Source organism: Penicillium mononematosum, assembly GCF_028829835.1.
Source record: "Penicillium mononematosum strain IBT 11891 chromosome Unknown utg000003l:1.0-8172316.0:1.0-8177699.0, whole genome shotgun sequence".
Lineage (NCBI taxonomy): Eukaryota > Fungi > Ascomycota > Eurotiomycetes > Eurotiales > Aspergillaceae > Penicillium > Penicillium mononematosum.
Window position 1 is genome coordinate 1864703 of NW_026643273.1, and position 27703 is coordinate 1892405.

At 49.4% G+C, this 27703-nt stretch overlaps 15 protein-coding genes across 15 annotated transcripts; 7 read left to right on the plus strand and 8 right to left on the minus strand.

The window, feature by feature from the left end:
* Nucleotides 1-1089: 1089 nt before the first annotated feature.
* On the plus strand, nt 1090-1353 carry N7519_005645 (uncharacterized protein; the record flags this gene model as incomplete). The annotated part of the gene is made up of 1 exon (XM_057292421.1): nt 1090-1353. The coding sequence occupies one exon, from the start codon at nt 1090-1092 to the stop codon at nt 1351-1353; it is 264 nt and encodes an 87-aa protein (XP_057147232.1).
* Nucleotides 1354-1550: 197 nt separating this feature from the next.
* Nucleotides 1551-2180, plus strand: ura6 (uridylate kinase ura6; the record flags this gene model as incomplete). Its single annotated transcript, XM_057292422.1, has 1 exon — nt 1551-2180. One exon carries the CDS (start codon nt 1551-1553, stop codon nt 2178-2180), a length of 630 nt encoding a protein of 209 aa, XP_057147233.1.
* A 481-nt stretch (nt 2181-2661) lies between these two features.
* N7519_005647 (PCI domain protein) lies at nt 2662-4109 on the minus strand (the record flags this gene model as incomplete). The annotated part of the gene is made up of 2 exons (XM_057292423.1): nt 2662-3767; nt 3869-4109. The coding sequence occupies 2 exons, from the start codon at nt 4107-4109 to the stop codon at nt 2662-2664; spliced, it is 1347 nt and encodes a 448-aa protein (XP_057147234.1).
* A 540-nt stretch (nt 4110-4649) lies between these two features.
* N7519_005648 (uncharacterized protein) lies at nt 4650-5352 on the minus strand (the record flags this gene model as incomplete). The annotated part of the gene is made up of 3 exons (XM_057292424.1): nt 4650-5036; nt 5090-5166; nt 5232-5352. The coding sequence occupies 3 exons, from the start codon at nt 5350-5352 to the stop codon at nt 4650-4652; spliced, it is 585 nt and encodes a 194-aa protein (XP_057147235.1).
* A 964-nt stretch (nt 5353-6316) lies between these two features.
* N7519_005649 (PaaI family thioesterase) lies at nt 6317-7012 on the plus strand (the record flags this gene model as incomplete). The annotated part of the gene is made up of 1 exon (XM_057292425.1): nt 6317-7012. One exon carries the CDS (start codon nt 6317-6319, stop codon nt 7010-7012), a length of 696 nt encoding a protein of 231 aa, XP_057147236.1.
* Nucleotides 7013-7228: 216 nt separating this feature from the next.
* On the minus strand, nt 7229-8307 carry N7519_005650 (thioesterase family protein; the record flags this gene model as incomplete). Its single annotated transcript, XM_057292426.1, has 2 exons — nt 7229-8145; nt 8205-8307. The coding sequence occupies 2 exons, from the start codon at nt 8305-8307 to the stop codon at nt 7229-7231; spliced, it is 1020 nt and encodes a 339-aa protein (XP_057147237.1).
* Nucleotides 8308-8899: 592 nt separating this feature from the next.
* N7519_005651 (RTA1 domain-containing protein) lies at nt 8900-9751 on the plus strand (the record flags this gene model as incomplete). The annotated part of the gene is made up of 1 exon (XM_057292427.1): nt 8900-9751. The coding sequence occupies one exon, from the start codon at nt 8900-8902 to the stop codon at nt 9749-9751; it is 852 nt and encodes a 283-aa protein (XP_057147238.1).
* Nucleotides 9752-10248: 497 nt separating this feature from the next.
* On the minus strand, nt 10249-13160 carry N7519_005652 (putative alpha,alpha-trehalose phosphate synthase subunit TPS3; the record flags this gene model as incomplete). Its single annotated transcript, XM_057292428.1, has 3 exons — nt 10249-10316; nt 10376-13077; nt 13138-13160. 3 exons carry the CDS (start codon nt 13158-13160, stop codon nt 10249-10251), a joined length of 2793 nt encoding a protein of 930 aa, XP_057147239.1.
* Nucleotides 13161-13719: 559 nt separating this feature from the next.
* N7519_005653 (Stk19 family serine/threonine-protein kinase) lies at nt 13720-14897 on the plus strand (the record flags this gene model as incomplete). Its single annotated transcript, XM_057292429.1, has 2 exons — nt 13720-14257; nt 14311-14897. The coding sequence occupies 2 exons, from the start codon at nt 13720-13722 to the stop codon at nt 14895-14897; spliced, it is 1125 nt and encodes a 374-aa protein (XP_057147240.1).
* A 298-nt stretch (nt 14898-15195) lies between these two features.
* N7519_005654 (SRPBCC family protein) lies at nt 15196-16285 on the plus strand (the record flags this gene model as incomplete). Its single annotated transcript, XM_057292430.1, has 2 exons — nt 15196-15691; nt 15759-16285. 2 exons carry the CDS (start codon nt 15196-15198, stop codon nt 16283-16285), a joined length of 1023 nt encoding a protein of 340 aa, XP_057147241.1.
* A 199-nt stretch (nt 16286-16484) lies between these two features.
* Nucleotides 16485-17062, minus strand: N7519_005655 (uncharacterized protein; the record flags this gene model as incomplete). Its single annotated transcript, XM_057292431.1, has 4 exons — nt 16485-16681; nt 16737-16761; nt 16856-16945; nt 17000-17062. The coding sequence occupies 4 exons, from the start codon at nt 17060-17062 to the stop codon at nt 16485-16487; spliced, it is 375 nt and encodes a 124-aa protein (XP_057147242.1).
* A 917-nt stretch (nt 17063-17979) lies between these two features.
* N7519_005656 (FAD-dependent oxidoreductase) lies at nt 17980-19931 on the minus strand (the record flags this gene model as incomplete). Its single annotated transcript, XM_057292432.1, has 4 exons — nt 17980-19098; nt 19155-19359; nt 19424-19812; nt 19869-19931. 4 exons carry the CDS (start codon nt 19929-19931, stop codon nt 17980-17982), a joined length of 1776 nt encoding a protein of 591 aa, XP_057147243.1.
* Nucleotides 19932-20719: 788 nt separating this feature from the next.
* Nucleotides 20720-22485, minus strand: N7519_005657 (uncharacterized protein; the record flags this gene model as incomplete). The annotated part of the gene is made up of 3 exons (XM_057292433.1): nt 20720-21166; nt 21221-21784; nt 21838-22485. 3 exons carry the CDS (start codon nt 22483-22485, stop codon nt 20720-20722), a joined length of 1659 nt encoding a protein of 552 aa, XP_057147244.1.
* Nucleotides 22486-23212: 727 nt separating this feature from the next.
* N7519_005658 (uncharacterized protein) lies at nt 23213-25384 on the minus strand (the record flags this gene model as incomplete). The annotated part of the gene is made up of 2 exons (XM_057292434.1): nt 23213-24836; nt 24927-25384. The coding sequence occupies 2 exons, from the start codon at nt 25382-25384 to the stop codon at nt 23213-23215; spliced, it is 2082 nt and encodes a 693-aa protein (XP_057147245.1).
* A 1265-nt stretch (nt 25385-26649) lies between these two features.
* Nucleotides 26650-27596, plus strand: N7519_005659 (uncharacterized protein; the record flags this gene model as incomplete). Its single annotated transcript, XM_057292435.1, has 2 exons — nt 26650-27031; nt 27121-27596. 2 exons carry the CDS (start codon nt 26650-26652, stop codon nt 27594-27596), a joined length of 858 nt encoding a protein of 285 aa, XP_057147246.1.
* Nucleotides 27597-27703: the final 107 nt, after the last annotated feature.

The window sequence follows — 27703 nt, forward strand, 5'->3', positions numbered from 1 at the left end:
ACAGGGAGTTTCTGGTTGGAATCCACATGGTTCTCTCAATATGGTTTTCTGTTGGGATCTTTGATCCTGGAGTTCGATTTCGTTCCTCTCATCCTTATTAACGGGTTTTATGGTTACTCGAATTCAAAAGGCACATTTGATTTGTCTATTCTTTTCCTTTATTCCCGAGCTAGTGCATCTTTCTTTACCTCTATGCTTAGAATATGGCATGAACTGAGTCCATTATACTCCTGCCAGTCCGGTTCTCCTCGAGGTCTTTGTGCATGAATGCCCCAGGGCTAGCCCAGAAGGAGGCAGATCCTTACTTTTGTCAATAGTAGTATACCGAGTCACAGGTGCGCTTGGTGAGATGTCGTTAATAGGAACAGCCGAGAGAACGGGATTTGCCCTTTTCCAGCACGCTGATCAAAAAACACTATCCCTAGCATTGGCAGTGGGAACACCCCCCAGCTGCGAAGAAGTGACCTATGCTGTACCTTGTAATAGTTACTGCCGTACGGAGTGCTACCCATCAATAAACATATAATGATCCCTCAGTCTCGAAATCCTGAGCTTGGTTTCCATTTGGCCTAGATCTTTTCACCAAAGGAGTTGATCTATATTTGAAATTTAGCAAGGCGGCCTTCGCTGCGCGACATGTAATAGATCATGTACAAGTTCAAATATATATAACATTGGTTGACATATCTTGTTTACGGATGAAGCTCTTTAGGCTGGTGTAGGTGGATTTTCGGAACTGAGGTTGTAAACAGTGGGACCTTATATTGTTATAGCAAGGCAACATATAGTTATGAAGGTGCGTTCATGGAAGCTCTTCTAGTATGCTCGGTGCGTGAAGGATTACACCCTTGGCCGTGGAAAAAGCTGTGGTCAATCTTAATATACAATTCCAGCATTTTTATTGGCCATGACTGGATATAAGCGTGGAAGTATTGCCATCTTACCTAATGTCGAAGCCGAAGCCGAAGGCGTACGCAATTTGTACACAACCGCATCGAGGTATACAGATCAGCAGCTAATCCCGTTTCGGTCATCCCAACTCCTTTTTCTTTTTTCCTCTTCAGCAACCTCAAGTCTCCCTCTTTCTCTATGTTCTCTCTAGCCCGTCAATTCTCCGGAGTCCGCTCCAAGCCTCTAGCCTTCAGCCAGGAATTCACCCGATCGACCCAGGTACCCCACCGCCTGTACTCGAACCCTCCGAGATCTTCGCCGCCACGCGCACCCTCCGCCCCTCAATCCAGCCGCTCCAATTTCCCAATCATCCCCATCATCCTCATAACCGTCATCAGCTCCGGCGCCTACGTCTACCTCGTCAAGTCCCGCACCGGCGTCCCTACCTCACGCCAAAACTAGCTTGAAGTAAGCCCGGAAGGCCTAGCCCGTACAAAAAGGGAAAAAAGCCAACTAACGTCCGTTTCAAGACAAGTGCTGCCCCTCCACACGCACACCGACACCCCCCACCAACAACCTCGACTCTAAACTCAATCCCAAACCCCCTTTAACCCACCTCACCTCCCTCAACCTCCCACCACCACCACCAACCACCCACAATGGCCACCCCCCGCTTCTCCACAAACGACGTAACAGTCGTCTTCTTCCTCGGCGGCCCCGGCAGCGGAAAGGGCACGCAATCCGCGAACCTCGTCAAAGACTACGGCTTCGTGCACCTCTCTGCCGGCGATCTCCTGCGCGCCGAACAAGTCCGCGAAGGCAGCCAGTACGGCGAGCTGATCCGCGAATACATCCGCGAAGGCAAGATCGTGCCTATGGAAGTGACCGTTGCGCTGCTGTCGAATGCCATGGCCGACTCGCTGGCGACTTCGCCGCCGCCGGCTGGCACCAAGGCCCGCTTCTTGATTGACGGGTTCCCGCGCAAGCTCGACCAGGCTGTTTTCTTCGAGGAGACTGTTTGTCCCTCCGAGCTTGTGTTGTTCCTCGATTGCCCCGAGGATGTCATGGAGGCTAGATTGCTGAAGCGTGGTGAGACTAGTGGCCGTGATGATGATAATGCGGCTTCTATTCGCAAGCGCTTCCATACTTTTGTTGAGACTTCTATGCCTGTTGTTGATGACTTCCAGAAGAAGGATAAGGTCGTTTCGGTGAAGGCTGATAGCTCCATTGAGGAGGTCTATGGGCAGGTTAGGGCCGGTATCGAGGCTCGTGGTTTGCACCCTCGCTAAACGGGGTTCTTGTGTTTATATGTATATAGTGTTGGGGGGACAATCTAGGGGGGAGAGAGTTGTGTGATTTCCTTGCTCGACTTGAAAATAGAGTATAGAAGAGAAGAATTTAAGCATTTTTAAACTTGATGCCTTTTGCTTAGGAGGATGCTTGGCTCCCCTGAGACCAATGCAGTTGTCAGTTGACTACGGATTTGAATCATGACCAGTCCAGTCTAAAGAAATATAATATTCTTTAAGCCGGAGTTAAAAAAAAATGAACAAAAGAAAAGTCATCCCTCCGGAAAACATAAACAAGACTAAGATTGACATGACATGACTCGTGGGGTCCCAAACATCCAACGGGGGCAGTAAAAACCCAACCCTACAAATTGGTCAGGGAAAAAGAAATGCATGAGGAAAAGACAGCGAGATTTCCCCTCTATTAACTGAAAGATTTTTGTGCTCCGTGAACTTTTCCATTTATAAAAAAAGGACACATCTATTCGGCACTAGCCTCAACCTCACGCGCGGATTGAATGCGTCGACGGTCACCGTTACCGTTGCGGCTGGCGTTGGCTTCTTGGTCAGCAGCGGCCTGGATACCCTCGCGTGCGAAACGCTCACGCTCGGAGCGGATCACGCTCAGAACGTTCTCGAGGGAACGGCGCCAGACCATCAGGCGGCCTTGGACCTCGGACCACTGCTTCTCGCCAAAGACGCGGTAGGTGGCGCGGTGCACAAGGAACTCGGACTTCAGCTGGGACAGTCTGCCCTCGACGAGGCCGGCACGAATGGTGTCAATGACCCACATCTCGACATCGGAGGCGGGGACGCGCAGAGCGGAGGCGATAGTGTCGTAGGGGAGTGAGCGCGAAGGGGTGGAGGATGCCAGCGAGGTGAGAGTAAGCAGACGCATCTTGGTCTGCAGGGCATCGGCGGACTCGGCGAGCACGCCGCCAGAGATGGAAGCGAGCGGGTTGGCAGCGACGAAGGTCTCGTAAGCGTCAAGGGTGTCCGAGGTGAAGATCTCGAGCAGCTCGAAGAGGGTGCTGTCGCTAGAGCGCAGGGCCTGCACGGCGTCTGATGCGGTCAAGGGGGTGAAGTCGAAGACGGTGGAGCGACGCAGAGCGGTAGCGAGTGCGCGCACAGCCAACTCGCGGCTCTCGGGCTTGCTGACGTCGGCAGGGTCGATGGTCTGGAGCGCTTGCACGACGTGAGTCTGGGCCAAATCCTCATCACCGGCAGCGGTGGCGGCCTCGGCAATGGCGATGTGCAACTTCCGGGTATCATCGCTTTCCAACTCCCACGCTGAGAGCCATGTGGGGAGCTGCGAAGCGAGCTGGGGCTTGAGGGCTTCGAAGGCAATTCCAGATCCAGACTGGCGGATCACTGCCACAACAGCGAGGAGGACGTGGTAACGGCTCGAATCGTTGGAAGACAGAGTGTTGAAAATGGTGGTGAGAATAGAGATGGCGAGGGTAGGACCGAACTGAGGCGAGGTGGTGATGGGCTTAGCGAGATAGGTGCAGATGCGAGGAAGGAACACGTCGGCATCGGAGGACTGGTGAACAAGGTGGACCAGGAGGTTGTAGGCGGAGGTGATCTCTGCAATTTTTTTTAATCTATGTCAGTTTTTGTCCATCAAAGACAAAAGTGCAGCCAGATTCCGACTCTCTGCGGATCATCGACACTTTTCGCCAACTTACCCTTCTCGGGGGCACTGTTCAGAGCGGTCGCAGAGGAGACGAGCTTCTTCAGGACTTCATCGCGCTGCTTAAGGTCGGCCTCGCCTTCAGACTGTTCCTGCTGGCGGAGAGGTTCGAGGAGCGGGGCGATCTCGGACTGGAGGCTACCCTCTTTGCGGAGGGCATCGATGTACTGGGCAAACTCGTCGGCGAGCTCGGTGAAGGAACCCTCAATGAGGAGGGTATTGGTAGGAGCGGGCATGATGTTGGATGTGGGAAAAGGAGAGGAAGAGAGAACGTGAAGTTCTTGATGGTGGAGTCTATCGATAAGTTGAGAAATTTCAGTGTGTGCCAAAAAAGTCTTGGCGAAAGGAACACCAGTTGAAACATCTCGACTGGTCTTTGCCTTGTAACTGTTTCTTTGACTTCAGTTCGGATCTTTTATTTAGGTGGGATATTTAATATTACACTGCAATTCTCACTACGCTGATTTTTCTGTCCAATGGGTCGGAAATAATTGGTGATATTACTTTTTAATCGAATAGTTCATGCGCGAAATCGTCACCTGCGCAGACACAGAAGGAACTCCATCCCAAAGCAAAACAAGGAAGGACAGGCGCCACGTTCATAAACATGTGGACAATCATAATAAGTCAAGACTTCAGGGGGGAATTGGATGTCTCGAAGTTAAAGAAAAAGGCAAATGGCATCGCGATGAGTTAAGAGAATACAGCAAAGAGGACGCTATGCGACCCATCCATCAAGGGGCGGTTAACCCAAAGACCGAATGGACATTGTTCCTTTACAGGACCATGCGCGCGGCAACGAACATGATACCAGCCATCAGACCCGTGGAGTACTGAGTCAGATCGAGAGCGACGGCGGCGTTGGTGGTAGTGCTGGCAGCAGCCACGGAGGAAGTTTCGGTGCTGGAAGACTCGGTCGCAGTGGCCATGGCCAGAGTGCTCGAAGGGCTAGAAGAAGAAGTGGTGGTCACCTCACTCGCATTCTTGGAGCCACAGTTGGAGACGGCCTTCTTGCAGGCGCGCTGACCCTCGATATCGTCAGGGTGCGACTTGATGCACTGGCCGAAAGTGGCATGGCAGACGAAGAAAGGAACAGTCTGCTGGTAGGGGGCCACATCGGGGGTCGAACCGTCGCTACAGACACAGTCGAACTTCAGGGTGTTCTGTTCGAGCCGTTAATTACCTGGTCGTACAGACGTGACACATAGCAACATACCGGGTCGCAAGAGTTGAGCTTGGTGCCTTTCTGGCAAATGTCGGGGCAAGTGTTACGCTGGGCAGAGCACCAGACGCCTACTTTATTAGCACTTTGTTGTGGAAGAAGTTGCTGTGGAAGAAGAAGTTGTCGGGGTACATACTCAGTTCACTGCTTTCCACCAAACCAATATTGAAGTCGGTGGGGAGGGTGTAAGGACCCGTGTTATTGGCACCCATGACGGAGGTAGCCAGAGCCGAAAGGAAGATAATAGAGGAACGCATGATGAATAAATTAGAGATGCAGTTGTACGGGAAGAGAGGAGAAGAGAAGTTTGAGGGAGAAGAGAGAAGAGAGAAGAGGAAAAAACAAAGAATGAGCAGGTGCTTTGTATCCCAGAGGTATTCCAAGGTTTATTTTGGTTTTGAAACCAAACTGGAAAGAACCAGGTTAGGCCCTGCCCAGACTTGGGGATTGGGACTATTTGCCAGGGTAACCCCCTATTTGACATACCAGGTGGAGAGTTATATTCACTAGTATTGTTTTTTTTTTTTATGCTAGATAGTACTAGATAAGTATTATTCAAGTTGCACAGGCCCTGTTTCCTCTATAATTTGTTATCCGAAAAGAGTCTGCCAAAGGGCTAAATTGGAGGGTCCTTGGCTGCATGCAACTAAGCCTAGTCAGGCCAAGTTGCCCCTGCCGATAGAACCCGTACGAATCATAGGCCTCTGAACGGAGACTGTTGAATGCACTATGGTGCACTATGGTGCACGACAGTGATACAGGACCCTTAGATAAGTCGTTTCTGGTTCGTCTGTTTACGGAATACCCTCGCATTCTTGCCCGAATTCCCAAATTCCCCCATCATGTCCCTTGTCACCGGTTACATGCTGGGGTGAGACAATGCATTGTCCGTGCTTAAGACTAGCATGATTGGTTCTTCAATTCGAGGAAGGAATATCTACTTCAAAGCTTCTTCTGCTCGCTCCACCGCAAATCAAAAATTTCGCAAATCCATTGGACCGTGCTGAGTGAATTTGACCCAATATATCCACGTGACTGTTTATCATGCCCTGATCGGTGATAGCCGGAGCCGAGGTTAAATTATGCCCTTTGACATCGTTGGCGCCCTAATATACTACAAACTGCTGAAACATCTTCATGCCAGGTCATTTAACTACATGCCGCTTATGACAATTGACTGCAACATAGCCCCGAAGACCAAAACAACAGTCAAAAAAAGAAATGGCCGATCCGACTCCCGCTATCGCGCACCTCCGCAACAACTCATGGGCAAATAACCTAATCTCCTCAGCCGACTACACACCAATTCAAACAGACTCGCGGCGCTTAAAGCCCACAACTGGGGAGGATGGCTACTTCGCACAAACCCTTAATACCCCCACCACAATCCCTCACTGCCTAACCCTGCAACGGTGCAACATCACACCCGCACCTGCAGAAGCCCCCACCTGGCTCCCCGCAACAAAACAAGATGCCGCAGCTGCTGTAAAGCCCACCCCGGGCTTGAATCCTGCGGATATCATTATGATCTTCGATCTCAGCAGCCCTGGTCTGTCCGGCCACCCGTCCACCGTGCACGGTGGCATTGTCGCGACACTGATTGACGAGGCCATGTCCCTCGCTGTCGCGGCGCATACAAATGCGCCCAGTGCGCTCAGCACGACTGAGGATAACCCGCGCGGGAATATCTTTACCGCACAACTGGATGTCAGGTATAAGAAGAGGGTGGCTACGCCTGCTTTGCTAGTCATCAAGGCGCGAGTTGTTGGGAGGGTCGGGAAGAAATTTTGGGTACGGGCGCAGGCATTGCAGGAGGATGAGGAGGGTGCTGGGGGACATTTGGAGTGGGCTAAGAGGAAGGTTGTCAAGGCTGATGCTATGGCATTTTGGATTGTGACCTCTGACTCGAAGTTGTGAGCCTCTTTCTTTTCTGGCTCAAAATTTGGAGTATAGACTAGGACATCAATTTCCCTGCTGTACATATAGGGATTTTGATCCTATACATATAACACTCGATTTTGTACATACAGGAGTAACCAGCAAAGTCATACATATATAGAGAATATAGCTAAACCTGGATTTGAACATACAGGATCTATTCTTTAAATGTATATACATCTATGAAACGACTATCTACAACTTCTCCATCTTCCTGGTTCCAATATTTCGACTAGCACTCACAACCAAGCCAACCTGCGTACTCAACGCAATAACCTCCCCAGCCTCGTCAAGCACCGTAACCTCCAAATCTGTCCGCCCATCCCTAACAACCTTAGTAACAACCCGACTATAAAGCCACTCCACCCCCTCAGCAGGAAGGTGCTTCTTCATATCCACGTTGAGCGTGACAGTGGGGTACCAAAACTTCGCCTTCTCCTGGGCAAGCGACGTCCCACTCTCCTTTGCCGCGGCAGTGGCAGACATAGTATCAAATCCATCCAACGCCATGGGAAACATATCAATAAGATACGCCACCGCAGCGTCCGTCCAGCGACCATTCACATCACCCCCAGGCCGGAACCTAGCCCACTGATCGATCCCCATATTCCCAGAGCGCTTCTGCTGCGCATCGCCAGCACCAGGACCAAACAGCTCGATCTGCGCCGCGGCCTTACGGAACTCCGCGAAAGGCGCGTCGAGCTTCGTCCAAGCGCCGTCAGTGCCGGTCCGGCCCAGCGCTTCCAGATTAACGGACCCGTCTGCGCGCGAACCCGGCACCGGGGCAGGGTAAGGCTTCCAACCTGTGTTCGCGCTAATGCCGACCTCGGCGTCCGGCGGGCTGACGGTGACATAGCCGGCGACCATGATGTCCAGCTGGCCGGGTTTCTTTTCAGAGGGCTGAAGCAGCTTGATGTGGATTGTGCTTGTGCGAGCGCCGATCTTGACGTCTTCGACTTCAAAGGTTACCGGGCCTGACGCTGTGCGTCGGAGGAAGGAGAGTTGGATGGAGATCGGGGACGCGGCGCTCTTGTATTGCTTTGGGTGGGCGTGCGCGAAGTGTGTTAGGGTTAGTTGGTAAATTACGGCTGTTGTGTAGCCGCCGTGCGGGACTAGTAGGATGTTAGCTTTTGGTCAATGGGAGGTTGGTTTTACATGGGTTTTGCTATACCGGTTCCAATGCACCATTCGGGACGGAGGAAGGCGCTGTATTTGTTGGGGCCTTCCGGAGTGACCTTGATGGCCTCCTGGAAGGATGGGTTGACAGTGGACATGGGTGCGGTGGTGTTTGATATGTACAGGTACAAAAGGTCTACATAAGATCGTTCATCTTTTATAGAACCCTTCCCCACATACCAAGTTTACTTGGTGAACCTCGGCATTTTCCCCAGACCGTGGACAGCCGAGAAGCTGAGTCAGCTGCCAATTAGCCTGAGCACGTGGTTTTTTCCAAGGTTCCAACAGTTTGAAGCCCAGAAATTATCTTCCTAACCTTGGAAATGCATCTAGATTCGTGACGTAAGAGGGCTGAACAAAAATATATTGAAGTTGGCGTGTTCCTATGATGCCGATGAGACCCTGCCATAGGTCCGATCGGGTAACAATCGAGATGTTCATGGATTCCGCTACGCGACATTACTTGGCAGCTCGCGTAAAGGGACCTGGGGTAATCAAATTCCCATTTAATATGCAGAATACGAAAACGAGGTAAATTCCATTATTAGTTTGTTCGCGACTACCTACACATAAAACATCTGACCCCGTTCTGCAATGAATCTGAGGGCAAATCTAACATGGATCATCATATCACAGGTACTACACTACAATGCAGCTCCTAGGCTATCACTTTATATCACTAAATCACTAATGGGAAAAATAGCACGACCGTATGGCTATGTTGACCCCAACTTTCCAAACCCCGGCGGCGAAAGGGACACCCCGGTGATCATTTATGGCTACACGCCTTCCATCGCCCTAGCTGCCTTCGCAGCCGCGTGGTTTTTTCTTCACTTCGTCTACCACACGGCACAAACGATCAAGAACCGCAGCTGGTGGTGGATGACCTTTTCCGCTGGTCTGATTTTCGAGGTGATAGGGTACATTGCACGATCACTCTCGGCCAAAAAGGATCCTTATCACCTCATCTACTTCATCCTCAACTACTTTTTCATCGTTGTGGCGCCTGTGTTGCTTGCCGCTGGCATCTACACCATTCTATCGGCACTGATCCCACGAGTAGGGAGCCGGTATTCATTCTTACCGCCGAAAGTCATCCTGGCCTTCTTCATTACTTCGGATGTCATCTCGACAATCGTCCAAGTTGCCGGTGCGTGTCTCATTGGCGTTAAAGAGTCCCGTCGGCAAGACCCCACAACGGCGAACAACATCCTCCTGGGCGGCCTCGCGTACCAGGTCTTTGTCATGACTATCTTCGTCATCTTGGCGGCGAGTTTCCAGTTCCGAGCTCGACATGCTATCAGAGCAAACGAGCTTGGCCTCTTCTGCTTTGCGTTTTCCATTTCGACCCTCATGGTGTATCTGAGAACTATCTTCCGTCTTGCGGAAACTGCCCAAGGTCTTATGGGAGAGCTGCAGACCAATGAGGTCTATTTCGCATGCCTTGAATTTGCGCCTATTGCGCTAGTGGTTCTTCTCTTTGCCATCTGGTATCCTGGCCGCTGCGTAGGCGCAGCGGTACGGGTTAATGATAAGCCATAGCTTTTGACATGGGGCAAATATAATATGTTTTTGTCTCTGAATGAGTCGCACCTGGGCGTATCTGACCGAACGCCGGCAGTTCCCTAGATGCTTGATATCCAATTTCGAAAATGACATGTTTCAGAATGTTATGCCCATATATTCTCTTATAGCACCCTAGGCTCTGTCTTTTAATATGACTACGAAGTGACTTGGGATACAGCTGTTCACAAAGAAGCACCAGGAAACCGCCCTGTTGTTTGAGCCACATTTTTTTTGGTTCTTTTATAAATTAACTGGAAATTATTAGAAGATGTAATGCAAATATGTCTTCGTGTAGAGCCTCCATGTATGTACCATCTCAACTTGATCGAAAATGCGCCGCAGTAGATGTATGTCAGCACCAAATCATAGTTGCTAAAGAAAATGAAAACTCCGGTCCGTTTTGCTATCTTCATGTATTCGTCTTCGCATGTTCATGTTCTGGAAATTTCAAGTAGATCAAATTGCTCAATAGATCAATCTCGCAACGGCAATTTAGTTTGACTCTGTTGCGCCGCCAATTGTTGCAGACAAGAAAGAACACCTGTAAGAAATTAGTCAACTGAACTTTTGAAATAACATAGAATATCATCCCAAGCTTACCAGTAACTCCCTGGGTCAGGGTAGCCTTAGCCTCCGTGCTACGCGAGCCCAATGTGACAGTCATAGCATAGTCGACGGCCTTTGCGCTGTGCAGCTTATTAGCCCACCGGAAGACGGGCTCGTCATCACGGTTATCGCCGATAACCAGCAAGAAATCGGGTCTGATGACGTCTTCGTTTTTGTCGGCATTTGCCATGAACCACTTCCAGACCAGTTCGGCTGCAGATGCCTTGTTGGTGTGAGTGGTCTCCACAACCAAAGCACCCTCGACGGGAATCGCATGCACATCGAGGTTAGCACATGCATCGTTGATATTGCCTGCACATTCAGCAGACGATCGAGCGGCGGCTTGGCGGTCTTCGGCGGATCCGTGGTGGAAGACGAGCGAGCAATGTCGCTCCTCAATCCAGCTACCCTCGACACGAGCCTGGAAGTATGCTAGAATATTAGACACAGATGCCTTCCATGACTTGACATGCATCTTGTCTGCAAGTTGGGTCCAGGAATCGGCGTGCGGCTCGCGCACGAAAGACCCGTTCTCGGCAATCAGTCCCAGATTGTTGACTTGTCGAAACAGCCGTTCCATTTCCTCCGGCATACGAGCACTCATTACGTAGACAACATTGGCGGGGTCTTCGGTCAAATCGTTTAGAGTTGTGATTGCGCGCTGCGGTGTGGTCAGAATGATGCTGCGCGGTGATCCCCAGGAGGCGAGCGTGTCTTCGTAATCTATGATCATGAGTCGTTGCTTGGACTGGCGATACCGCTCGGTGAGACGGGATACGGATAGTCGGGGCACCGCCATGATTTCTCGCGAAGATTGCTCGTTCCAGACACGGGTGAGTGTTTCGTTAAATGATTTCACCCAGTTGGCTGTCGAGTTCTTCAGGACTGCACGGTGCAGTTCCTTCCAAACCTCCTTCCGTTCCTTTTCACCGCGAGTCAGTGCTGTGTGAATTGCTTCGCAACACTGGCGGTAATCCCAAGGGTTGACCAAAAGCGCATGGTTTCCAAAGACAGATGCGCTGCCAGTAAACTCGCTAAGAATCAATGAACCGTAGGCTTTGTCGCCCCATCGACCATCCTGGCAGTAGACAAACTCATGACTAGTCAGATTCATTCCCTCGCGTAGGCTGGTGATCATTAGGGCATCTGCCACAGTGATAAGAGCAAGGTACTGCGGGAAGGCTAGGTCTTGTTTGAGGAATACCAAAGGCTGATGAGCGAGTGTCGAGTGTGTGGAGTTGATCCGCATGGCAATATCGGAGATTGTCGCTTCCAGCTCTGGCTGTTCTGTGGTGCTAGTGGCGACTTGGATCAAGACGACCTTATCGGCCCATTCTGGGTAGGTGTTGAGGAAAAGCTCATAGCTAAGAAGTTTTTGGCGAATACCCCGAACGGAATCAATCTTATCGCGCGAGACGATCAGGCGCTTTCCTTGATAGCGCTCCGAGATTGTACCGACCCATCGCTCCACGTCCGTTGCCTGGCGGCGCTTATCCCAAGAAGTTGGGTCGATGCCGATAGGGAATGTACCGACGTTAACAAAACCGTCTTCCAACTGGATTCCTTCGGGTGTTGCTTCCACACACAAAATCCGACTGCACGTCTGCAAGAAGTGCCGGCAGTATTCATCCGTCTGGAAACCAATAAGGTTGGCACCAAGAATGCCCTGTAGGAGCTCCTTGCGTTGTGCCAAGCATTTGAAGACCTCCGACGATGGGAAAGCGATATGCAGGAAAAACCCGATTTGTGCATCTGGCAGCAATTTGCGAAGCATAGCTGGAACCAGTAACAGATGATAATCCTGGACCCAGATCGCATCACCCCGTTTCCAATTCTTAGCAATGCGATTTGCAAAAGCCTGATTCACCTTGACGTAGTAGATCCACGAATGGTCCTCGTAAGCTTTGCTTTTCGGGTTATCTGGGATTTGATAATGGAATACTGGCCAAAGAATGGTCTTGCAGAAATGTGTGTAGTGCCCGTCGAAGTCGCCGTCGTTTACGAACACCGTCAAAGACCCATACTCATCTTCCAATTTCTCCGCGATGTCTCGCCGGGTGTATTTTGCCAAGGCGTCAGTGGGCATACCCAGGGTGCCCACCCACATCATGTTATCCAAGCCCCCGGCGTCTTTTGCGGATCGCACTGCATTGCGCAGGCCACCATTGCCCTGCTCCGCGGTCTCGATGGTCCATTCAGCTTTCGAAAAGGAAAGTTTTCGGCTGGCGGTGCTGGCCTTTCTTAGTCGCGCATGGGAAGCAATGGTCTCGACCGCAGGAGGCCGGTGAGGCACAGGTTCCTTGGCGGGACGAAGATCTTGGTGCTTGAGAATTGATGGGGATGGCGACAAGACCGCCAATGGCTTTGGCTGATTGAGCGAAGTTGTGGCACCCCATACCGGGGAATGACCCTCACTCTCCGTGAGGAGCCGGTTATCCTGCTTCGCGGCCAAAGGGAACGGGTACCCGTCTTTTTCTTGCTCTGCTATCTGGGCAGCAAAGATGCGCTCATGATCTGTTGTAGCCCCTGGTGTAAGACCCGGCACTTTCCCTGGAACGCCCTTCTCAAACAAGCTAGCCGCAGAATTGGGGATGGGTGTGATGCCCTCGACGGTGGGGTTCACAGATGGAGGAGTTGGAGAGGGAGAGCGAGCGCGCGAGTTGTTGATATGGAAATCGATAGTGTAGGGTAAGAATCTACATAAGAAATTTATCAGTAAGCCATATGTACTTCAAGGTCCAGTTAGCGCCACGTACAGAGATGCTATGAAGACAGTCATGGTGACTGAGCCCGGCCTAAGCGGATAGGCAGAAGAATATTAAAGCACAATGAGAGAGAGGCCTTCCAGCTCTGACGATAGAAATAGGTAGATATATGCGACAATAAAGTGAGCGTCCTAACAACCGGAGGCAAGCTGAAGGGAAAAAAATGTTAGTTACACGATGTGTTTCTCATGACTACGTCATGTGAAGGTGCCAAGTGGGGGGGGAAGAAGCAAGTTTGGCCGTGGATTGCAAGGACAAATAAGAAGAGAACAGGCAGGATCTAGATGCATTCAGAGATGACATGAAAATAACTTGGAATTTTCTTGCAGACCAGCAAGATATCGTGGAACCAAGGAAAGACACCAACTTATCCATCGCCTGACATGAGCTTACGGCCTCGTACCGGTTTTACCCCACTGGAGGGTCGGGATGTTCCCGTATGGTATTTTAGTTACAGAAGTTACAGAACTATAATGGTTTACTTTTATTGGTGGAATATCGGTCACCTGATATGAGGTAATATTCCAAGGTTTCTCCTCCGTTCTGGAATGTTGAAGTTCATTCACTCATGCCATGACCTTGCGTCTTACCTCCGCTCCGGTATCTGGTATCAAGAAACGCAAAGCCTCTGCCCCCAAACCCCGCGCCTCGCCCTTTGCCGCCCATGCGCGCCGCAAACCTACATCTGGTGGCCCAAAACCGACTGCAGATCTAGATTTTGATGATCCGCTTCCAGATGTAGGCGGGTCTCATTTCATATCGGAGACCGCACCGGTTCAGAATGTGCTGCAAGCCATTCAATATATTCGCGATGGCATGTTCGAAGAACTTCCAACACGGGCGGGAATGAACAGCACACGCATCGCAGAAGTCCTCAATCTACGCCGATCTTTGCCTCCACTCGCTTCTGTGGCCCATGTCCATACCCTTTTAGAGGCACCGACGCAGGTGGAAAGGGAAATCGTTGAACAAATTCAGACGGGTCAGATTCGGCGACTAATTATACCGGGTCGAGGCAATGATGCGGCAGGGCTGGGCGATTGTTTGGTGCTAGCAGAGGATTGGGATAAGCTGGTGCAGGAAAGCCCTGCATTGGAACCACCAGTCAAGGGTGAGTTTTCGAGTCCGCGTTTTTCTGAGAATCATGGACTGACGGGATTGTAGAGAAATTCCTCGATATCCTGAAACGTGTTGGGACCTCCTCGGCGATCTCGCAGGGGGTCTTCACGACGGACGAGTACAGGGCCTTGCTCCGCGCTGGCTTTATTGTCTCGTCGTCATCTTACACACAGGGCACATTAAGTATTGCATCACTTCCTAATCTACCTCCAATGGCGACTTCGTCGGCGAGTCGAAGCGAGTCTATCTCGCGTTCTGAGCGCCCTGTACAGTCAGCTGCCCAGGCTCGTGCGGCAACTCTGTTCTTGTCTCTTCCTAACACGGGAACATATCTCCGTTTGTTAGGTTCAGGTCGCGCGCATCTGCTCGCTCTTCTCCGTCGATCCGCTTCTGGTGAAGCCCCTCTGGGTCTGATGAAAGATCGCTGGGATGGTGCTGTTGAGACTGACAAGAGTTTCCATGTAGCCAAGCGAGTCCGTGGCGAGTTTGCAGGGGTTCTACCCGGTAAGACTAAGAAATGGAAAGAGCTATACGGTATGCGCTTTCGATGGGTGCTAGAGGAAGCACTAGGCGCGGGACTGGTGGAGATGTTCGAGACTGGCAGCGTTGGACCTGGGATCCGCTGTCTATAGTCCCTATATCCTTTGGCTAAATTGTGGCGCCGGTATAAATCTATCAATAAGATCATAGACCTATTTGACAGATAAATTGATCAATTCGAGAAGATAGTTGTGTTCATGAAGTCGTCTAAAGCAGCAACCTTCCATTTCTCACATAATCTAACCCTGTGCAAACAAATAAGAAAGGCATAATCTCGTCAATTTTTATTTTGCTTCCTGACTTCTTCCATTTTCTTTACCCTCCATCTCTCCATCTACGTATCTGCTTTCTTCATCGCCAAGCCTTCTTTCCTCCATCCATCCATCCATCATGCCGCTAATCCAATTAGAGCCACATCTGTTCACCAGCCTCCCTCGTCACCCAGATCTTCAAGGGGATGCCAATACTCCAGATCTACGGGAGTTCATCCACGACACCCTTGTGGAAGCCCAGCCTCTTCTAAACCAGTTCCCGTCCACATTGAAACCAGACTGCAGGCTGCACTCTTCTCCACCTTCAAAGGCAAAGGTGCAGCTTTCACGGGGATGGCGAACACTGCAATCCCCCCAGGAGGGCTCAAATCCCAAAAACGAATTCTGGGTATGTCGCCAAAGCGACCACCAAGACTCTGATCGCCTGCCTGGGACAGTTTCCCTATGGGAATTCCACGACGGGTTGCGATACAACCATGCCGAGCACGAGAAGGAGTACACACCCAGTGTGACGAGCGTAAATCAACTGCTGAAGTGGAACGAGCCGAGACAATGGGATCTCAACCAACCAATTACTGTTGGAAACATGAACTACAAGCATTTCGAGGTCGAACGTATGTATAAAAAACCCCCGAGCACAGCTCACACACACAAGGACAGCGCACTGAAACCCAAGGCCAGTCAATCTTATTGTCCACACCTTCCGTCCAAGCGCACTAATCCGGCCCCGGGCCTTCATATCCTGGACTATGTCGGCGACCTTCGCCACCGCATACCCAGCAAGCCAATCCAATCCAGGCCATGGCTTTATCACCGTGCAAATTCCTTTCTATTTGACTAAGCCAATGATCCCGGGCTCCCCGTACGCCGGACTCTACGCACAGATCATGGACGTCGTTTCGCAGCGGGCGGTCTTCGCTTACTATGCCAGTATCGAGCGGGTTCAGCGTGTGCCGCCTCCTAGCCCCTCAGCTTCGAGTCAATCGTCTGCGGCGGATTTGAGCACCCCTCCCGAGCGTTACCTTCGGTGGACTATGCTGACGACGTCTGAGGCTGGTGGAAGGATTCCTAAGTGGGTTCAGCGGAGCTGGACGCTGTGTGGAGTGCCCCGGGCTGTTGTTTCTGATGTCGGATTGTTTATTCGGTGGGCTATCAAGCGGAGGGAAGAGAGGAGATTGGAGCAGGATTCTCAAATGGGTGAGGGTTAGCTTGTTGTGGGCCCGTTGAGTGTCTTTCTCGACATTACTCTACTGTGTCATTTGTGGTAATTTCAATGGCTGTGGATTATGATCAACATACAAAAACCTCAAAATTCAAAAGCAGACAAGTACAAAAACAGGATATGTTTCTTTGTAAAACACCCGAGCTCATTGAATAGCACCGAAGCATATACTCTCAGTGATGATTTCACAAGCAGGCCTTCCCAACACCGAAAGCCTGCAACGCAGCAGATATACCAAGCACAATAGAAGTATCCTTGATACCATACTTAGCATACCAGACAGAGCTAGCCCAGAGCAACAAATTCGCGATTCCGGCCATGGCTTTGTTCACTGGGTCCTGGAGGAGAGTAGGATCTCGCGACCATTGCCAGTGAAGAAGACCTGTTGATGATTATGGTTAGGACTTGACTAGGAAAAATGACACTACAAAACCTACCAGTCAGTAGAAGAAGACCACTCCCCTGTTAATGAAAGCCCGAATTGAATAGTCAGTATGCTGCAAAACAGGCGTGATTGATATCGAGACAAGACCACAAAGGCCAAAGTTGAACGTACCTGGTACCACCCTAGAGTCCCGCAAGCCCATGAATTCGTGCCTTTGATAGCTTTGAATCTAGGGTCTGCTGTCCATTCTCTGCCCTTGATCTACGCAACAATCAATATGGGGGTTTAAGGGGGTTTCTGAGTTCGGAATAATACCGTGTGTCCAATGGAAAGCAACACAAAGGATGCAGCCGACGCTTGCAGGAGTGTGGGAGACATGGTCAAAAATGTACTTCGTAAAGTGTTGAAGGATAGAACTTTGAAGGGGTTTCTTCAGTTCGAGATATGTACTCCATACATGTACCTTGGCGATCTTGTGCCTCGGCTCAATTGGTGTGAAGATGCCCCTTATGACGCGGGGCTACAATCCACATAACATTTGTTATATTTTATCCTACTTCAAGTTTATGGTTTTAATCAAAGATAAAGTCTTGATATCTATGTAGAATATGAGGTAGCTCGGCAGAAGCCCGGTGCCATTGACGGGCTTTCTGAATTCTGAATAAATATGTGGTAGCAAAAACAGCAAAGACTGTAGCTAACCCAAACCGAAACCCACGAAAACCCAGTAAGGACATTCCAGTCTCCATCCATCTCAGACGTTCTGAGGACAAGAGGGAGGGGAAAAGTGAGAAGGATACTTACTAGACTACCATCCTGCGTCTATGAGATCATCAGCGGCGCGCGGGTCATTAATGTCGTCAATGCTAACACCGAGTAGGACCCTTATATGGTGCCTTGCGGCAACCTGTGTCAGACGCCCGGAATGACGGTCCTGGTTCCCTGGCTCCATATGGCGACACTTCCAGTGTGAGGCTTGCTCACATAGATGGGAGAAACAGCGACACTCTACTCAGACTAATCAGAGCCACCTGGGCATCTATTGAGCACTCAGTCCACGCTCGGTCCATACCCAAAGGAGCACTTTGCCCCACAATATTGTTTATTTTGCGATCACTTTTTGATGGCCCTCACTTCTCACTAGTCTTCCATATAGCACGGATGCTGTTACTGTTTTAATTCTTAGACTTGCGAGGTATTTCAAAAGTTGCTGCATAGTACGAATACATGTACAATATATTGTAGCAGTACTGCGCAAATTGTTATAGCAGACCTCACTGACCTCTTCGAAATCCCTAGTCAGTGGTACACAGGGGTCCGTAGGTCGCACCACCCTTCACTTCTTCCCATCCCTCATTTCCAACACATCGCCAGCACCAAAACACGCCTTCAGGGTCATACTTGTGCTTCACAGACTTGAGCCAATTGTAGTTCTCTCCAAACCAATTCTCCTTCCATTGGGGATCAAATCCATCAGCTTCATTCAGATACGTTCCCATGCCGGGGGTCAGATCCTCCATTGCCTTTAGCTTTTTGTAGGTAGCCTTGTCCTTGACTTCCTGGACTCCTTGCGAGCCTGCATTGAGAGGATAGAGATCGACATGCGTCAAGAGAGCATAGGTCTTGCGCCATGCTGGGTTGACGGATGTGAAAGGTTCCCGGTGAAGGACTCGTCCACCACCATCGAGAGACAGCGACAGTCCAGATCCAGAGGGACGGGCCCCTGGGCCTGTCTCGATAAACAGAGTGGAAAGCATATTAGATAAGCTTTCCTGCTGGGAGACAAGTGACTTCTTGTCGAAGAATCGAGAGATCATAAGGAGGTTATCTCCAGCCTGGGCTGCGTGACTTTTAGAGCCGAAGTATCCTTGGAACGTCGGGTAATGACTGAAGGAGGAGGAGACGTAAAGGGCTGTCTCGTTGTACGGAAGCAGATCATTCACGAGGTGCTTGTTCACAAACTCCTTAGTGCTCTCAATGGTGCTGGAAGAGTTGTTGTCGAGGAGCATGATGAAGGTGTGTGCGTAGAGGGTTTTCCCTTTCATATTGAGCAACTCCCCGATACCTCCGAATCCTTGGTCCGAAAGAATAGGATATTTCGATAAAACATTGCCTGTGGCATTCACGAGATCGCTCAAGTTGCCCTTCGTTGGAGTCATGAGTAAAGTATGCGCGAGGACTGGACGCGTAGGATGTGCTTTGATTGTAGCGGATACGACAACGCCGTATGTACCACCACCTCCTCCACGCAGGGCAGTGAATAAGTCGGGGTATTGGCATGGGCTTGTTTTCACAACCTTTCCTGAGGCCAAGACGACTACGTATTCGAGGACCTGATCGGTCGCCAATCCAAAGGCGTGGCTAGTCGGGCCATGACCGGCGCCCTGGATATATCCTCCAATAACCCCAACAGTCTGCGTTATCATTAGCCTGTATTCTAGCCATGGCTTTAAAATAAATGTTCCCTTACGCTATCATCACCTCCAACAGCGATAGAGTTGTGCTTGGCTGCAAAGTCATATACGTCTCCCCAAATGTATCCACCACCGACAGTGATGGCACCTCCAGTCCAATTTGCTGGACAAGAATGGTTTGACGGAGTATAACGGGCTTGGTAAGATAGCCCGTCCTGGATGTATTTGATCCAAATCATCAGGCTGCCATATCCTTGAGATCTGCCCCAAGAAAACGTTAGCACATGAGGCAAACTCCAAATCGACAGGAACCAAATTCTCTTACCTTTGGACGATATCGTGGCCTGTGTTTTTAATCACTAGCCGCAAATTATTCTCTTTGGCGAATTTGATGCCAGTTGAGACATCACTTGTTTTGGTTGCATTGATAGTGTGTACTGGAACGGCACCCAGTTGACAGAGAGGGTAAGCGGCGATCGAGGCATTGATCGGAGGACAGGTCACAGCAACTGGATAGGTATAGCCGACTGGTTGGGCCTCTTGGAACTTTGAACTCGTCCATTCCTGGCTGATATCTTGACATAGCGCTGCATCCTGGCCCGGGCCGGGATAACATGGTTGAGCAATGGGCTGATTGGCTATAAGTTGACCATCAACGGATATATTAAGGGCATTCCATTTAGAAAAAGAAGGCCAACATTCGTCAGTTGGGGTCTATTCAAATCCTGTCAGTTCCCAAGATGTTATAATTCAAGTTGTAGAAGACATACACATTTACAAGTAGCAAAAGCGGACTGGGCTCCAGCAAGGAGCAAAAGACCCTTGAAGAACATGATTGATGAGCGTGTTGGATCATCAACTACAGTATGGAATCAATGTCTTATATACAATTTCATTTTCCATGCCTTAGGGTTTAGTTACTACCTGAGCCGATCGTCAGTAGGATGCGCAATTATTTTTCCGCTCTCCGCCAACGATAGCTAAGGCCGCGAGCTTAGCCCCATTAGTGACGCAAAGCAGAAGGTGAAGTTTCCATGTCTTTTTTTCATATTTTTTCATATATTGATGCGGTTTGGGCTGACTTGATTCTTACGCATGAGGTCATAAAAGCTGAATTCCCGGGGCTGTGGTAGTGCGCAACGAGCGCGCACTAGAAATATAAGCCGCTTTATGGGGGCCAACTCGATTATTTCAATCACGGGTCCCTCGGCATTGGATTTCCTTGATTAGTTCAGCGTAGATTCCTGCATCCTGTGGTGAGGCAAGTTCAAGTCAACGAGAATACTAAATATGGAGAGGGACGAAGAAAGAAATGAGAAGTCCCGAGAGATTAAATAGCAGGCCTGGCACGAATCAAAAAATCACACTATACAACATAGCAAATGGATCAAGGCAAACAGTATACATGCAATGTCACACATCCCTTGTAGACCTCTTTGTATGAATTGCTTTTGAAGTAAACAGAGTGAAAGCAAGACTTTCCTTTGGCATCACTCTTCCGTTCTACGCTGGCTAATTTATTACCATGACTTGAAGGCAGACTTGTTGGTAAAATCTGTTGTATTATCTCAAGCAAGTTGTAGGTATATCAGTGTCGACTCAAAGCCTACTGCAGCTAGAGCTAAATCCCATCACATTTGACATCTGAGGCAGAATCTTGTTGAAGAGTATTGTTAGGCTCTTCATTTGGAACATTGGTCTTGTTCTGCTGCACCATGCTTTCAAATTGAGCCTTTGATATTTCAGCCTCTTCTTCGGTAGGCAGGTTGACAACCGCAAGGTATAAGACGTTCTTCAAGAAAACTTTCTTGAGGTGATTTCTTCCTGTGCTAGGGACTAGTCGGCCGTCTTGTGAATCCGCTGGTTTACCAAAAAGACGATTGATCCCTAACGCTTCATTCCTCTTAGCAAGCAACTTGCCAGGACCCGGTAGAGGAACAAAACCGCCGGTGACGAGAGAAATTATCGATCCGCTGTTCACGGGATGATCTGGATCGTTAAAGCGTGACTTCATTGGTTTCCGCTGCTCAGAAGGCACTACCATTGGCGACCCAGGGTGTTTTGCTTCCTTTTTTCCCCATCTCGTTAGCATGTTATAACAAGACTGGGGATAATAACACACATAAAACACCATCGCCCTTCTATCCATATAGTCATTGACCCACTCTCCGGCGTCTCCGAACTTTTCGAGAATTCCTTGTGATCGCTCTTCTGTGTATCCACCTGCAATAATCCGATCCAACTGGGGGTAGATTAGGCTCGCAGTTTCCGGCAATTCGAGCTCAGAACTTGTCTCGCCGCTCTCCACTCGGATATTGTCCAGTTTCTTTCCGAAGTTCGACCTGTTTACATCATCAGGGTTGCTCCATTTCATGGCTGCCCTATTCAAGTCTACTTTGTCCTTTTTAAAGATGCTTTTCTTGAGCGAGCTGGTGGCTTTAGCCAGTGGTCCCTGTTGTGCAGGATCATCTGGTTTGAATGCGATAACCATAACAAATAGCCCACGAGGCATGAACAAATCACGGTTGACCATCTCAAGAAAGGTATTTGCACGAGTTCGCTTTTGTAATTCGCGGGCAGTGCCGGCAATCACAGAGAGGACCATGCCTACAGCCATAGCGGCCGGGAATGGGAGAGATGATGTGATTTGAGCGGCGATGAAAACCACTTCAATCCAAGGAGAGGCCTATATAAAGTGTGAGTGCTTGGAATCTCAGGGAAACGGTAGCTTGTACGAACATGATTAACGACATCTAGGTATTCCAAGAATTGTAAAAAGATTTCTTGGTCGATACCGCAGTCCTGGAGAATGGGTGCATATGCACGTACGAATCCGCGGTCCTTGTTTCTAGGACGGCGCTGAGGAATAATGACAGGACATGGAAGTCGCTGTAGATTTTCGGGAGGGGGCCCCGCCATCTCAACTAGCTCACGAGCCAATGCTTCCCTCTGCTTGAGCTTTCTTTCCTCTTCGTCCTCCGTCTCATCATACGAGCCAGTCAGAGTGTCGTCGTATGGAAGTGCATACAAGTCTTCGCCGGAATTTGGCTGTCTCAACCGCTCGATCATATCATCAAGCTGCCACGATAACTGGTCCTGGTTGGCATAAGCCACATGATCTGACCAAGAGTCTGATCCGACGTCAGCACTGACTGTCTGCCCTCGAGGGACAGTGTCGTTCTCTGGGTAGTCTGATGAGCACGGTGGAAAAGTGCTGCCCGTGGCAACTGGCTTGGCAGAGTTGGGGTTCTCGAAGTTTTCTAGCGAGGAATCGCTGGGAGGAATGGCTTTAGGTTGATCCCTCGACGAGGGTCGATCTCGAACTGCATGGATTGCTTCTGACGCAAAGCCAAGACCCGTTCGAAGGGCTTTGACAAGAAAAACCATGTTGACTTGCCCTTCTGGTAGATGTAGTAGGATGGAAAGGGCAGGATGGAAAGAGTAGGATGGAAAGGGAGCCGGAATTCTCTTGACATCAGGATCTCCAATTTATCTACTTGTCACAGTCCCCTTTTGGTTTTTGATTCGTCGCTTACAAATATTTATTAAATTTGAAATACATCCAAATAAGCAATTTTTTGCCGCGTCTATGCACAGAGGGGTGGGATAGATCTGCGGTTTGCAGGTACAACATAGGGCTAAGACAATTCTACGTTATCGTTGCCAAAACGACATACTCCGTACCATATTCCCATATGCATATGGATAATCAAGCCAACTATTAGTAGTAAAATCTATTGGTGATCTGCGCGTATTATCACATGGGAATAGGAGAGTATGTCGAATGAGACTTTGGTTGTGGCATTTTCGCCTTGGAAAAGTTGCGCTCGTCGCGCATTTTCTTGTCGCGGGATCGACGACACGCCCTCACGGGAAACATTTGTCAGTTGCGCGCTCGTTGCGCACTACTTCTCTGCCGGGGAAAGTTCAGAATGGACCTACAGCTAGTCCGGTGTTCGTAATCCAGTGGGAGACCAGCTTGCTTTACTCATTCTATACCCGAAAATGTTTGATTCGGTGCCCATGATTCCCTTGTCACAATCATGTCACAGCAGGAATTTGAATTCTATACGTTACATGGAAGCAGAAATTGAATGATTATGCACATATTTTCTTATAGAAATAGGATACTCCCAGGATCAACATCGGTGTTCTGGCCTTCAATCCAGTTATAAAGCTCCAGTGGGTTGGGAAGCGGGTCGAATCCTCCAAGATAAGGCCACATATTCCATGCTTCAGTTGAAGTAGTCAAGTCAAAGAAAGTGCCTTCACTCATGTCTGAGTACATGGGCGGAAATCCCACCCCTGCCTCTCCTGCCTCTCCTGCCTGTCTCTCCTCTCCGTGCTGACTCTCCTGTCTCTCAATTCGCCTCGAAAGGTTTTCTTTCGCCGTTTGCATCACCTGGCAAAAGCCCGATATTATTTTACTGCCCACGGCATAGACGCAGCCATTAGCAAATGCCACGTCGGTTGATGTCCACGGCGCGGCAACCATAGAATCAAATCGCTGTGCGCATATGGTAAACAGCTCGAGCTGTTTGTCAAATTCCGGGTTCAATTGTCCAAAACACTTCAACTGCACAAGATTGTTTTCAACAACATTTTTGCAATGTGTGAGAACCTCCAGAGCAACATGTTGAAGTGGAGGGCGAAAGCTTGTGCCAGCAAGCCTCAAATCCGTGCACCCGATGAAGATCTCCAAAAGACTTGTTAGCCTTTTAGGATACTTGATTCCAAGCTGACTCAATGCCATAGCAAATGGTTCTGGTGTGCCTGCGATCATATCTTCTCTGCTTCCTCCGACTTGATCACTGATTTGAATTGCTTCATAGCTCTCAATCTCGTGGTCCCATTTCAGTCCGCCTTCCAAAGACCTTACTTTAAGGACCGAGGCATATAAAAGCCCGAGGCCCCATATCCTAGCGATAATAGAATTGAACCTCAGCTCTAAGATGGAGCGAGCAGCCTCTATCTCTTGCGAATCAAACATGCCTGATGATTTCTCCAATAAGACACCACTTGTTTTCAGTTGCTCAACGCATCTCCTCTCAGCCTCTTCAATTTCCCCAAACAGCGATCCGGGGTTGTTCCATCTTTCTTTTAAATTTGCCACAGCGTTCAATAGAACGCAGACTGACATGGCCCAATTTATGTGGAAGATAGTTCTTGGTGAGCACTGCCGATATTTCAAAACAACCTGGTACACCTCGACAACAGGCGTCATCTTCGCAAGAGCTTTTCGTAAAGCATAATGTGATTTTGCAAGGTAGCCATCCAGGAATGTGTCATAATGCAAAAGCTGCAAGCGCTCTACCGTTCGACTAAAGCCAAAATCGAACTGGGCACCATCCACAATATACAACTCAGATGGAAGTGTACCTCCTTGTTCCGAATTTTCTTCAAGTCGTTCTGCCATTCTTTGAGCTAGATGAACAAACATTTCAGACTTAATGGCACGATGTAAGACCCTTTGTGTCGTAGCTAAAGCTGTGGGTTTGTAGTCTGCTAAAAATAGGCAAACCACGACCGTGTCATGGTGCGTTGGTGGCGAAAATATAAATTCTTGGCCGACGAATGCCACGGCAAGGCGTAGACTCGAACTCAAAGAGGGGTGGCTTTTGGCTAAGGCCTCGTCAATGTCTAGAGCAGTCAAGCAGAGCAGCGCGAAGAGCAGCTTGGTTGCAGAATTGATCGACGTGAAGTCATTCGAGAGTAGGCGGCTTCTAAGTTCTACCAATCTTGGCATTGAAGGATGAAAAAAGCGATGCCAAGTCAAACTATCCTAGCTAATTAGGCAAGGGGAGAGATGTCGGATCATGTGGACTCACCTCTTCTCAAGCGACTCCGCAGTGTCGTTGTCAATGAGCTCTGTAAGAGATGCGTCCCAACCTGAAGGGGGTTGAGCTATATCACTCCCAAATGCTTGATCTTTGGACAAGATTGATGAAAGAAAAAAATGGGGCTCTATCATCGATTTGAAACGCTCTTCTTTAGTCGGACGCGGAGCTAATTTCGTTCGCAACTCCTTCTGCCAATCGGGACCAATCTCCGCTGCATCGGAGAATAGATGATCTTGTATATCGTCGCTGGAAAGCGTAGAAGTGATAGGCCCATTAATTACGGTATCATTCTCTTGAGCCGCCATGCCACGAAGGCGCTTCGCTGCGGGGCGTCCTAAAAAGGTACGCTCAACAATGCATTCCAGATCCAGATTGCGACATCGTTCACAAGCCTTTTCTTGAGGTTGTGGAACACCCAAGGGACCGAGATCATCCCGGTTCTGCATGATGCATTTAATCTTTCTTGAGCGACAGCCGCGACATATTGTGCGGGCATATCTTCCCCTTGGGCCTCTCTCGGCTTTTTGATTTTGCATTTCTTAATGAATGAAAGAGAAAATCCAATAGTGGTAGGTGGAGTATTTAGTGCACAACTCTCAAGCAACCAGGTTGGTGGTCATAGATACTCGATAACGCGGCGTACGACATATGTTGTAGTGTCAAGCTCAGCTCGATCTTGGCACCACCGCCACCTTGTGTACGACTAGACCCTGTTTGGAAAGCAGATTGACACTTTACTTGATTAGGATGTAATTCATCTCAAAAACCTCGATTTGTGCTGAGATCGCCCTCTGCATATTGTACGTGGCATCTATAAGAAGAATTTGCGCGCGACGATCTCTGATTTCCGCAATAATTTGCGCGATGAAATTCGCTGGTTTATGCTATTATTGCATCCAATGCTATCATTCAGTGTATCCACAATGGTCCTGGGACAATGATTGGCAGTTAAACATCCTGTCCATCTACTTTCTGAGGTGGTTTAGTGTAATTCTCATACTACTAGCTTGGATTGAAAGATCTTTTACTCGTACGTGGTCAAGAACATATATTTTAGGCGCAACTCGAACGTGTACTACATAATTTGACCTACGTGTATGCGACCTTAGGCAAACAAAGAGAAAGTAAGTCAAGCCAACTAACCTTGGAAGGGGTAAAAGCCGCATATCTTCTAAGGTTCACTTTCATCACTTTCGTCCACTTCTTCGACTTCTTCCACTTCTTCCATCACCTTCATCACCTTCATCACCTTTCACCTTCATCACTTCACATCTCGCTTCACTTCGCAATATGGCAAGAAAAGCTTCTTTGCACGAGTTAGTTCTCGTCTCACCAAAACTGAGCCCGACAGCTTCCTCACCTCGCCAACGCAAGAGCATCCCATCTCCAGAGTCCCTCCTCTCGAAAGACTTTCTTTTGGTCTCGCCTATAAGCTCACAACCACAGCCCCTCAGTGCTCCCCTCTGGTTTCGATGCAAAGATATGTGGACCTTCAGGTTTGCCAAGAGAATCGAGAGCTAATGTCAGTTTAGATATCAAACCGCCTCGACCTTCACCCTCTGTCTCAGGTGTTCCCTGGCGCTGTACACCTGACTGTCATCCAGTACCCATCGTAGAACCTGCGCGACCTCTTTCTCGCAAAATCATTTTCCCCTTTGATCTTCGTGAATCTCCACAAGGGTTTTCCGTCCGTCGTTATACCGACTTACTCATGGAACTTTTCCCAACAACACAAGAAGTTGAATTTGATGACAGGATTTTCATTTTCCGCGTGCAAGCACTGCCGCCCAAACCATGGCCCAAACGCGTCGCAGGTGTCCCCTGCTATCTAACAGAGGACCCATATGACGACGGTCCAGCCATTCCCTATGAGTATCGGAGTCGCTCCCGTATTGATCTCTCAAAACACCTTGACCTCCGAGACAAGAATGGCTCTCTGGACGCAATATCAGATATGGTACGCCATTTCTTCCAACAAGCTGGCATCCCAATCACCGAAATTCAGGTGTGGAGCCGCATTGTCGTTATTGTCCTTGAACAACGAATCGACCATGATGAGAAAGTTATGGATGACATTCTGAAATCGATCCCTCGTTCTGTTGCTAGTTGCAGCTGCTTTTATCTTTCAGAACACCACACCATATGGATAGGCCCCGTACGCTACTCGCTCAACGACTCCAAGACGCTTCTATATCGCAACCGGATAGGTCTGAGTACGACACTCTAAGACCGGGAGTGATGATTAGCTCTGGCACGAACTCCAACGGGGAGCCGATGCGTTCGTCTTCCGGTATCCTTGTTCGCGACCATTTGGGCTCGGAGTTTATGACCGTTGCTACCCACAGATTCCCTTTCGGTGAAAACGTCCACCACCCTCATGCCGGTGGTAGAGTGGTTGGCAAACTTCTCAGGAAGTTGCCGCATACGGACGTTGCGTTGGTTAAGCTCGAAGAAGGGGAGGAATTTGTCAATGAACCATTTGAGAATACCCTGACGCCATCCAGTACATTCCGACTCCAAAATTTCGTCCGGATTGGAGAGACGAGAAAGTATGACCAGGTTTTCTTTGACAGTCCATTCTCCGGTCTTGCTGAAGGCCAGCGGATGTCTGAGAATCTCATGCGTGTCCCGGCGGACAACCCTGAAGAGCCGCATTAGTTATGGTTCAAGACGCAATGGAGCTACATGGGCCAAGATGCTGCTTCTGATCTGGCTGATGGGGTTTGCGGTTCTGCGATTTGGGGAGAGGACCATAGAGTTCTCGG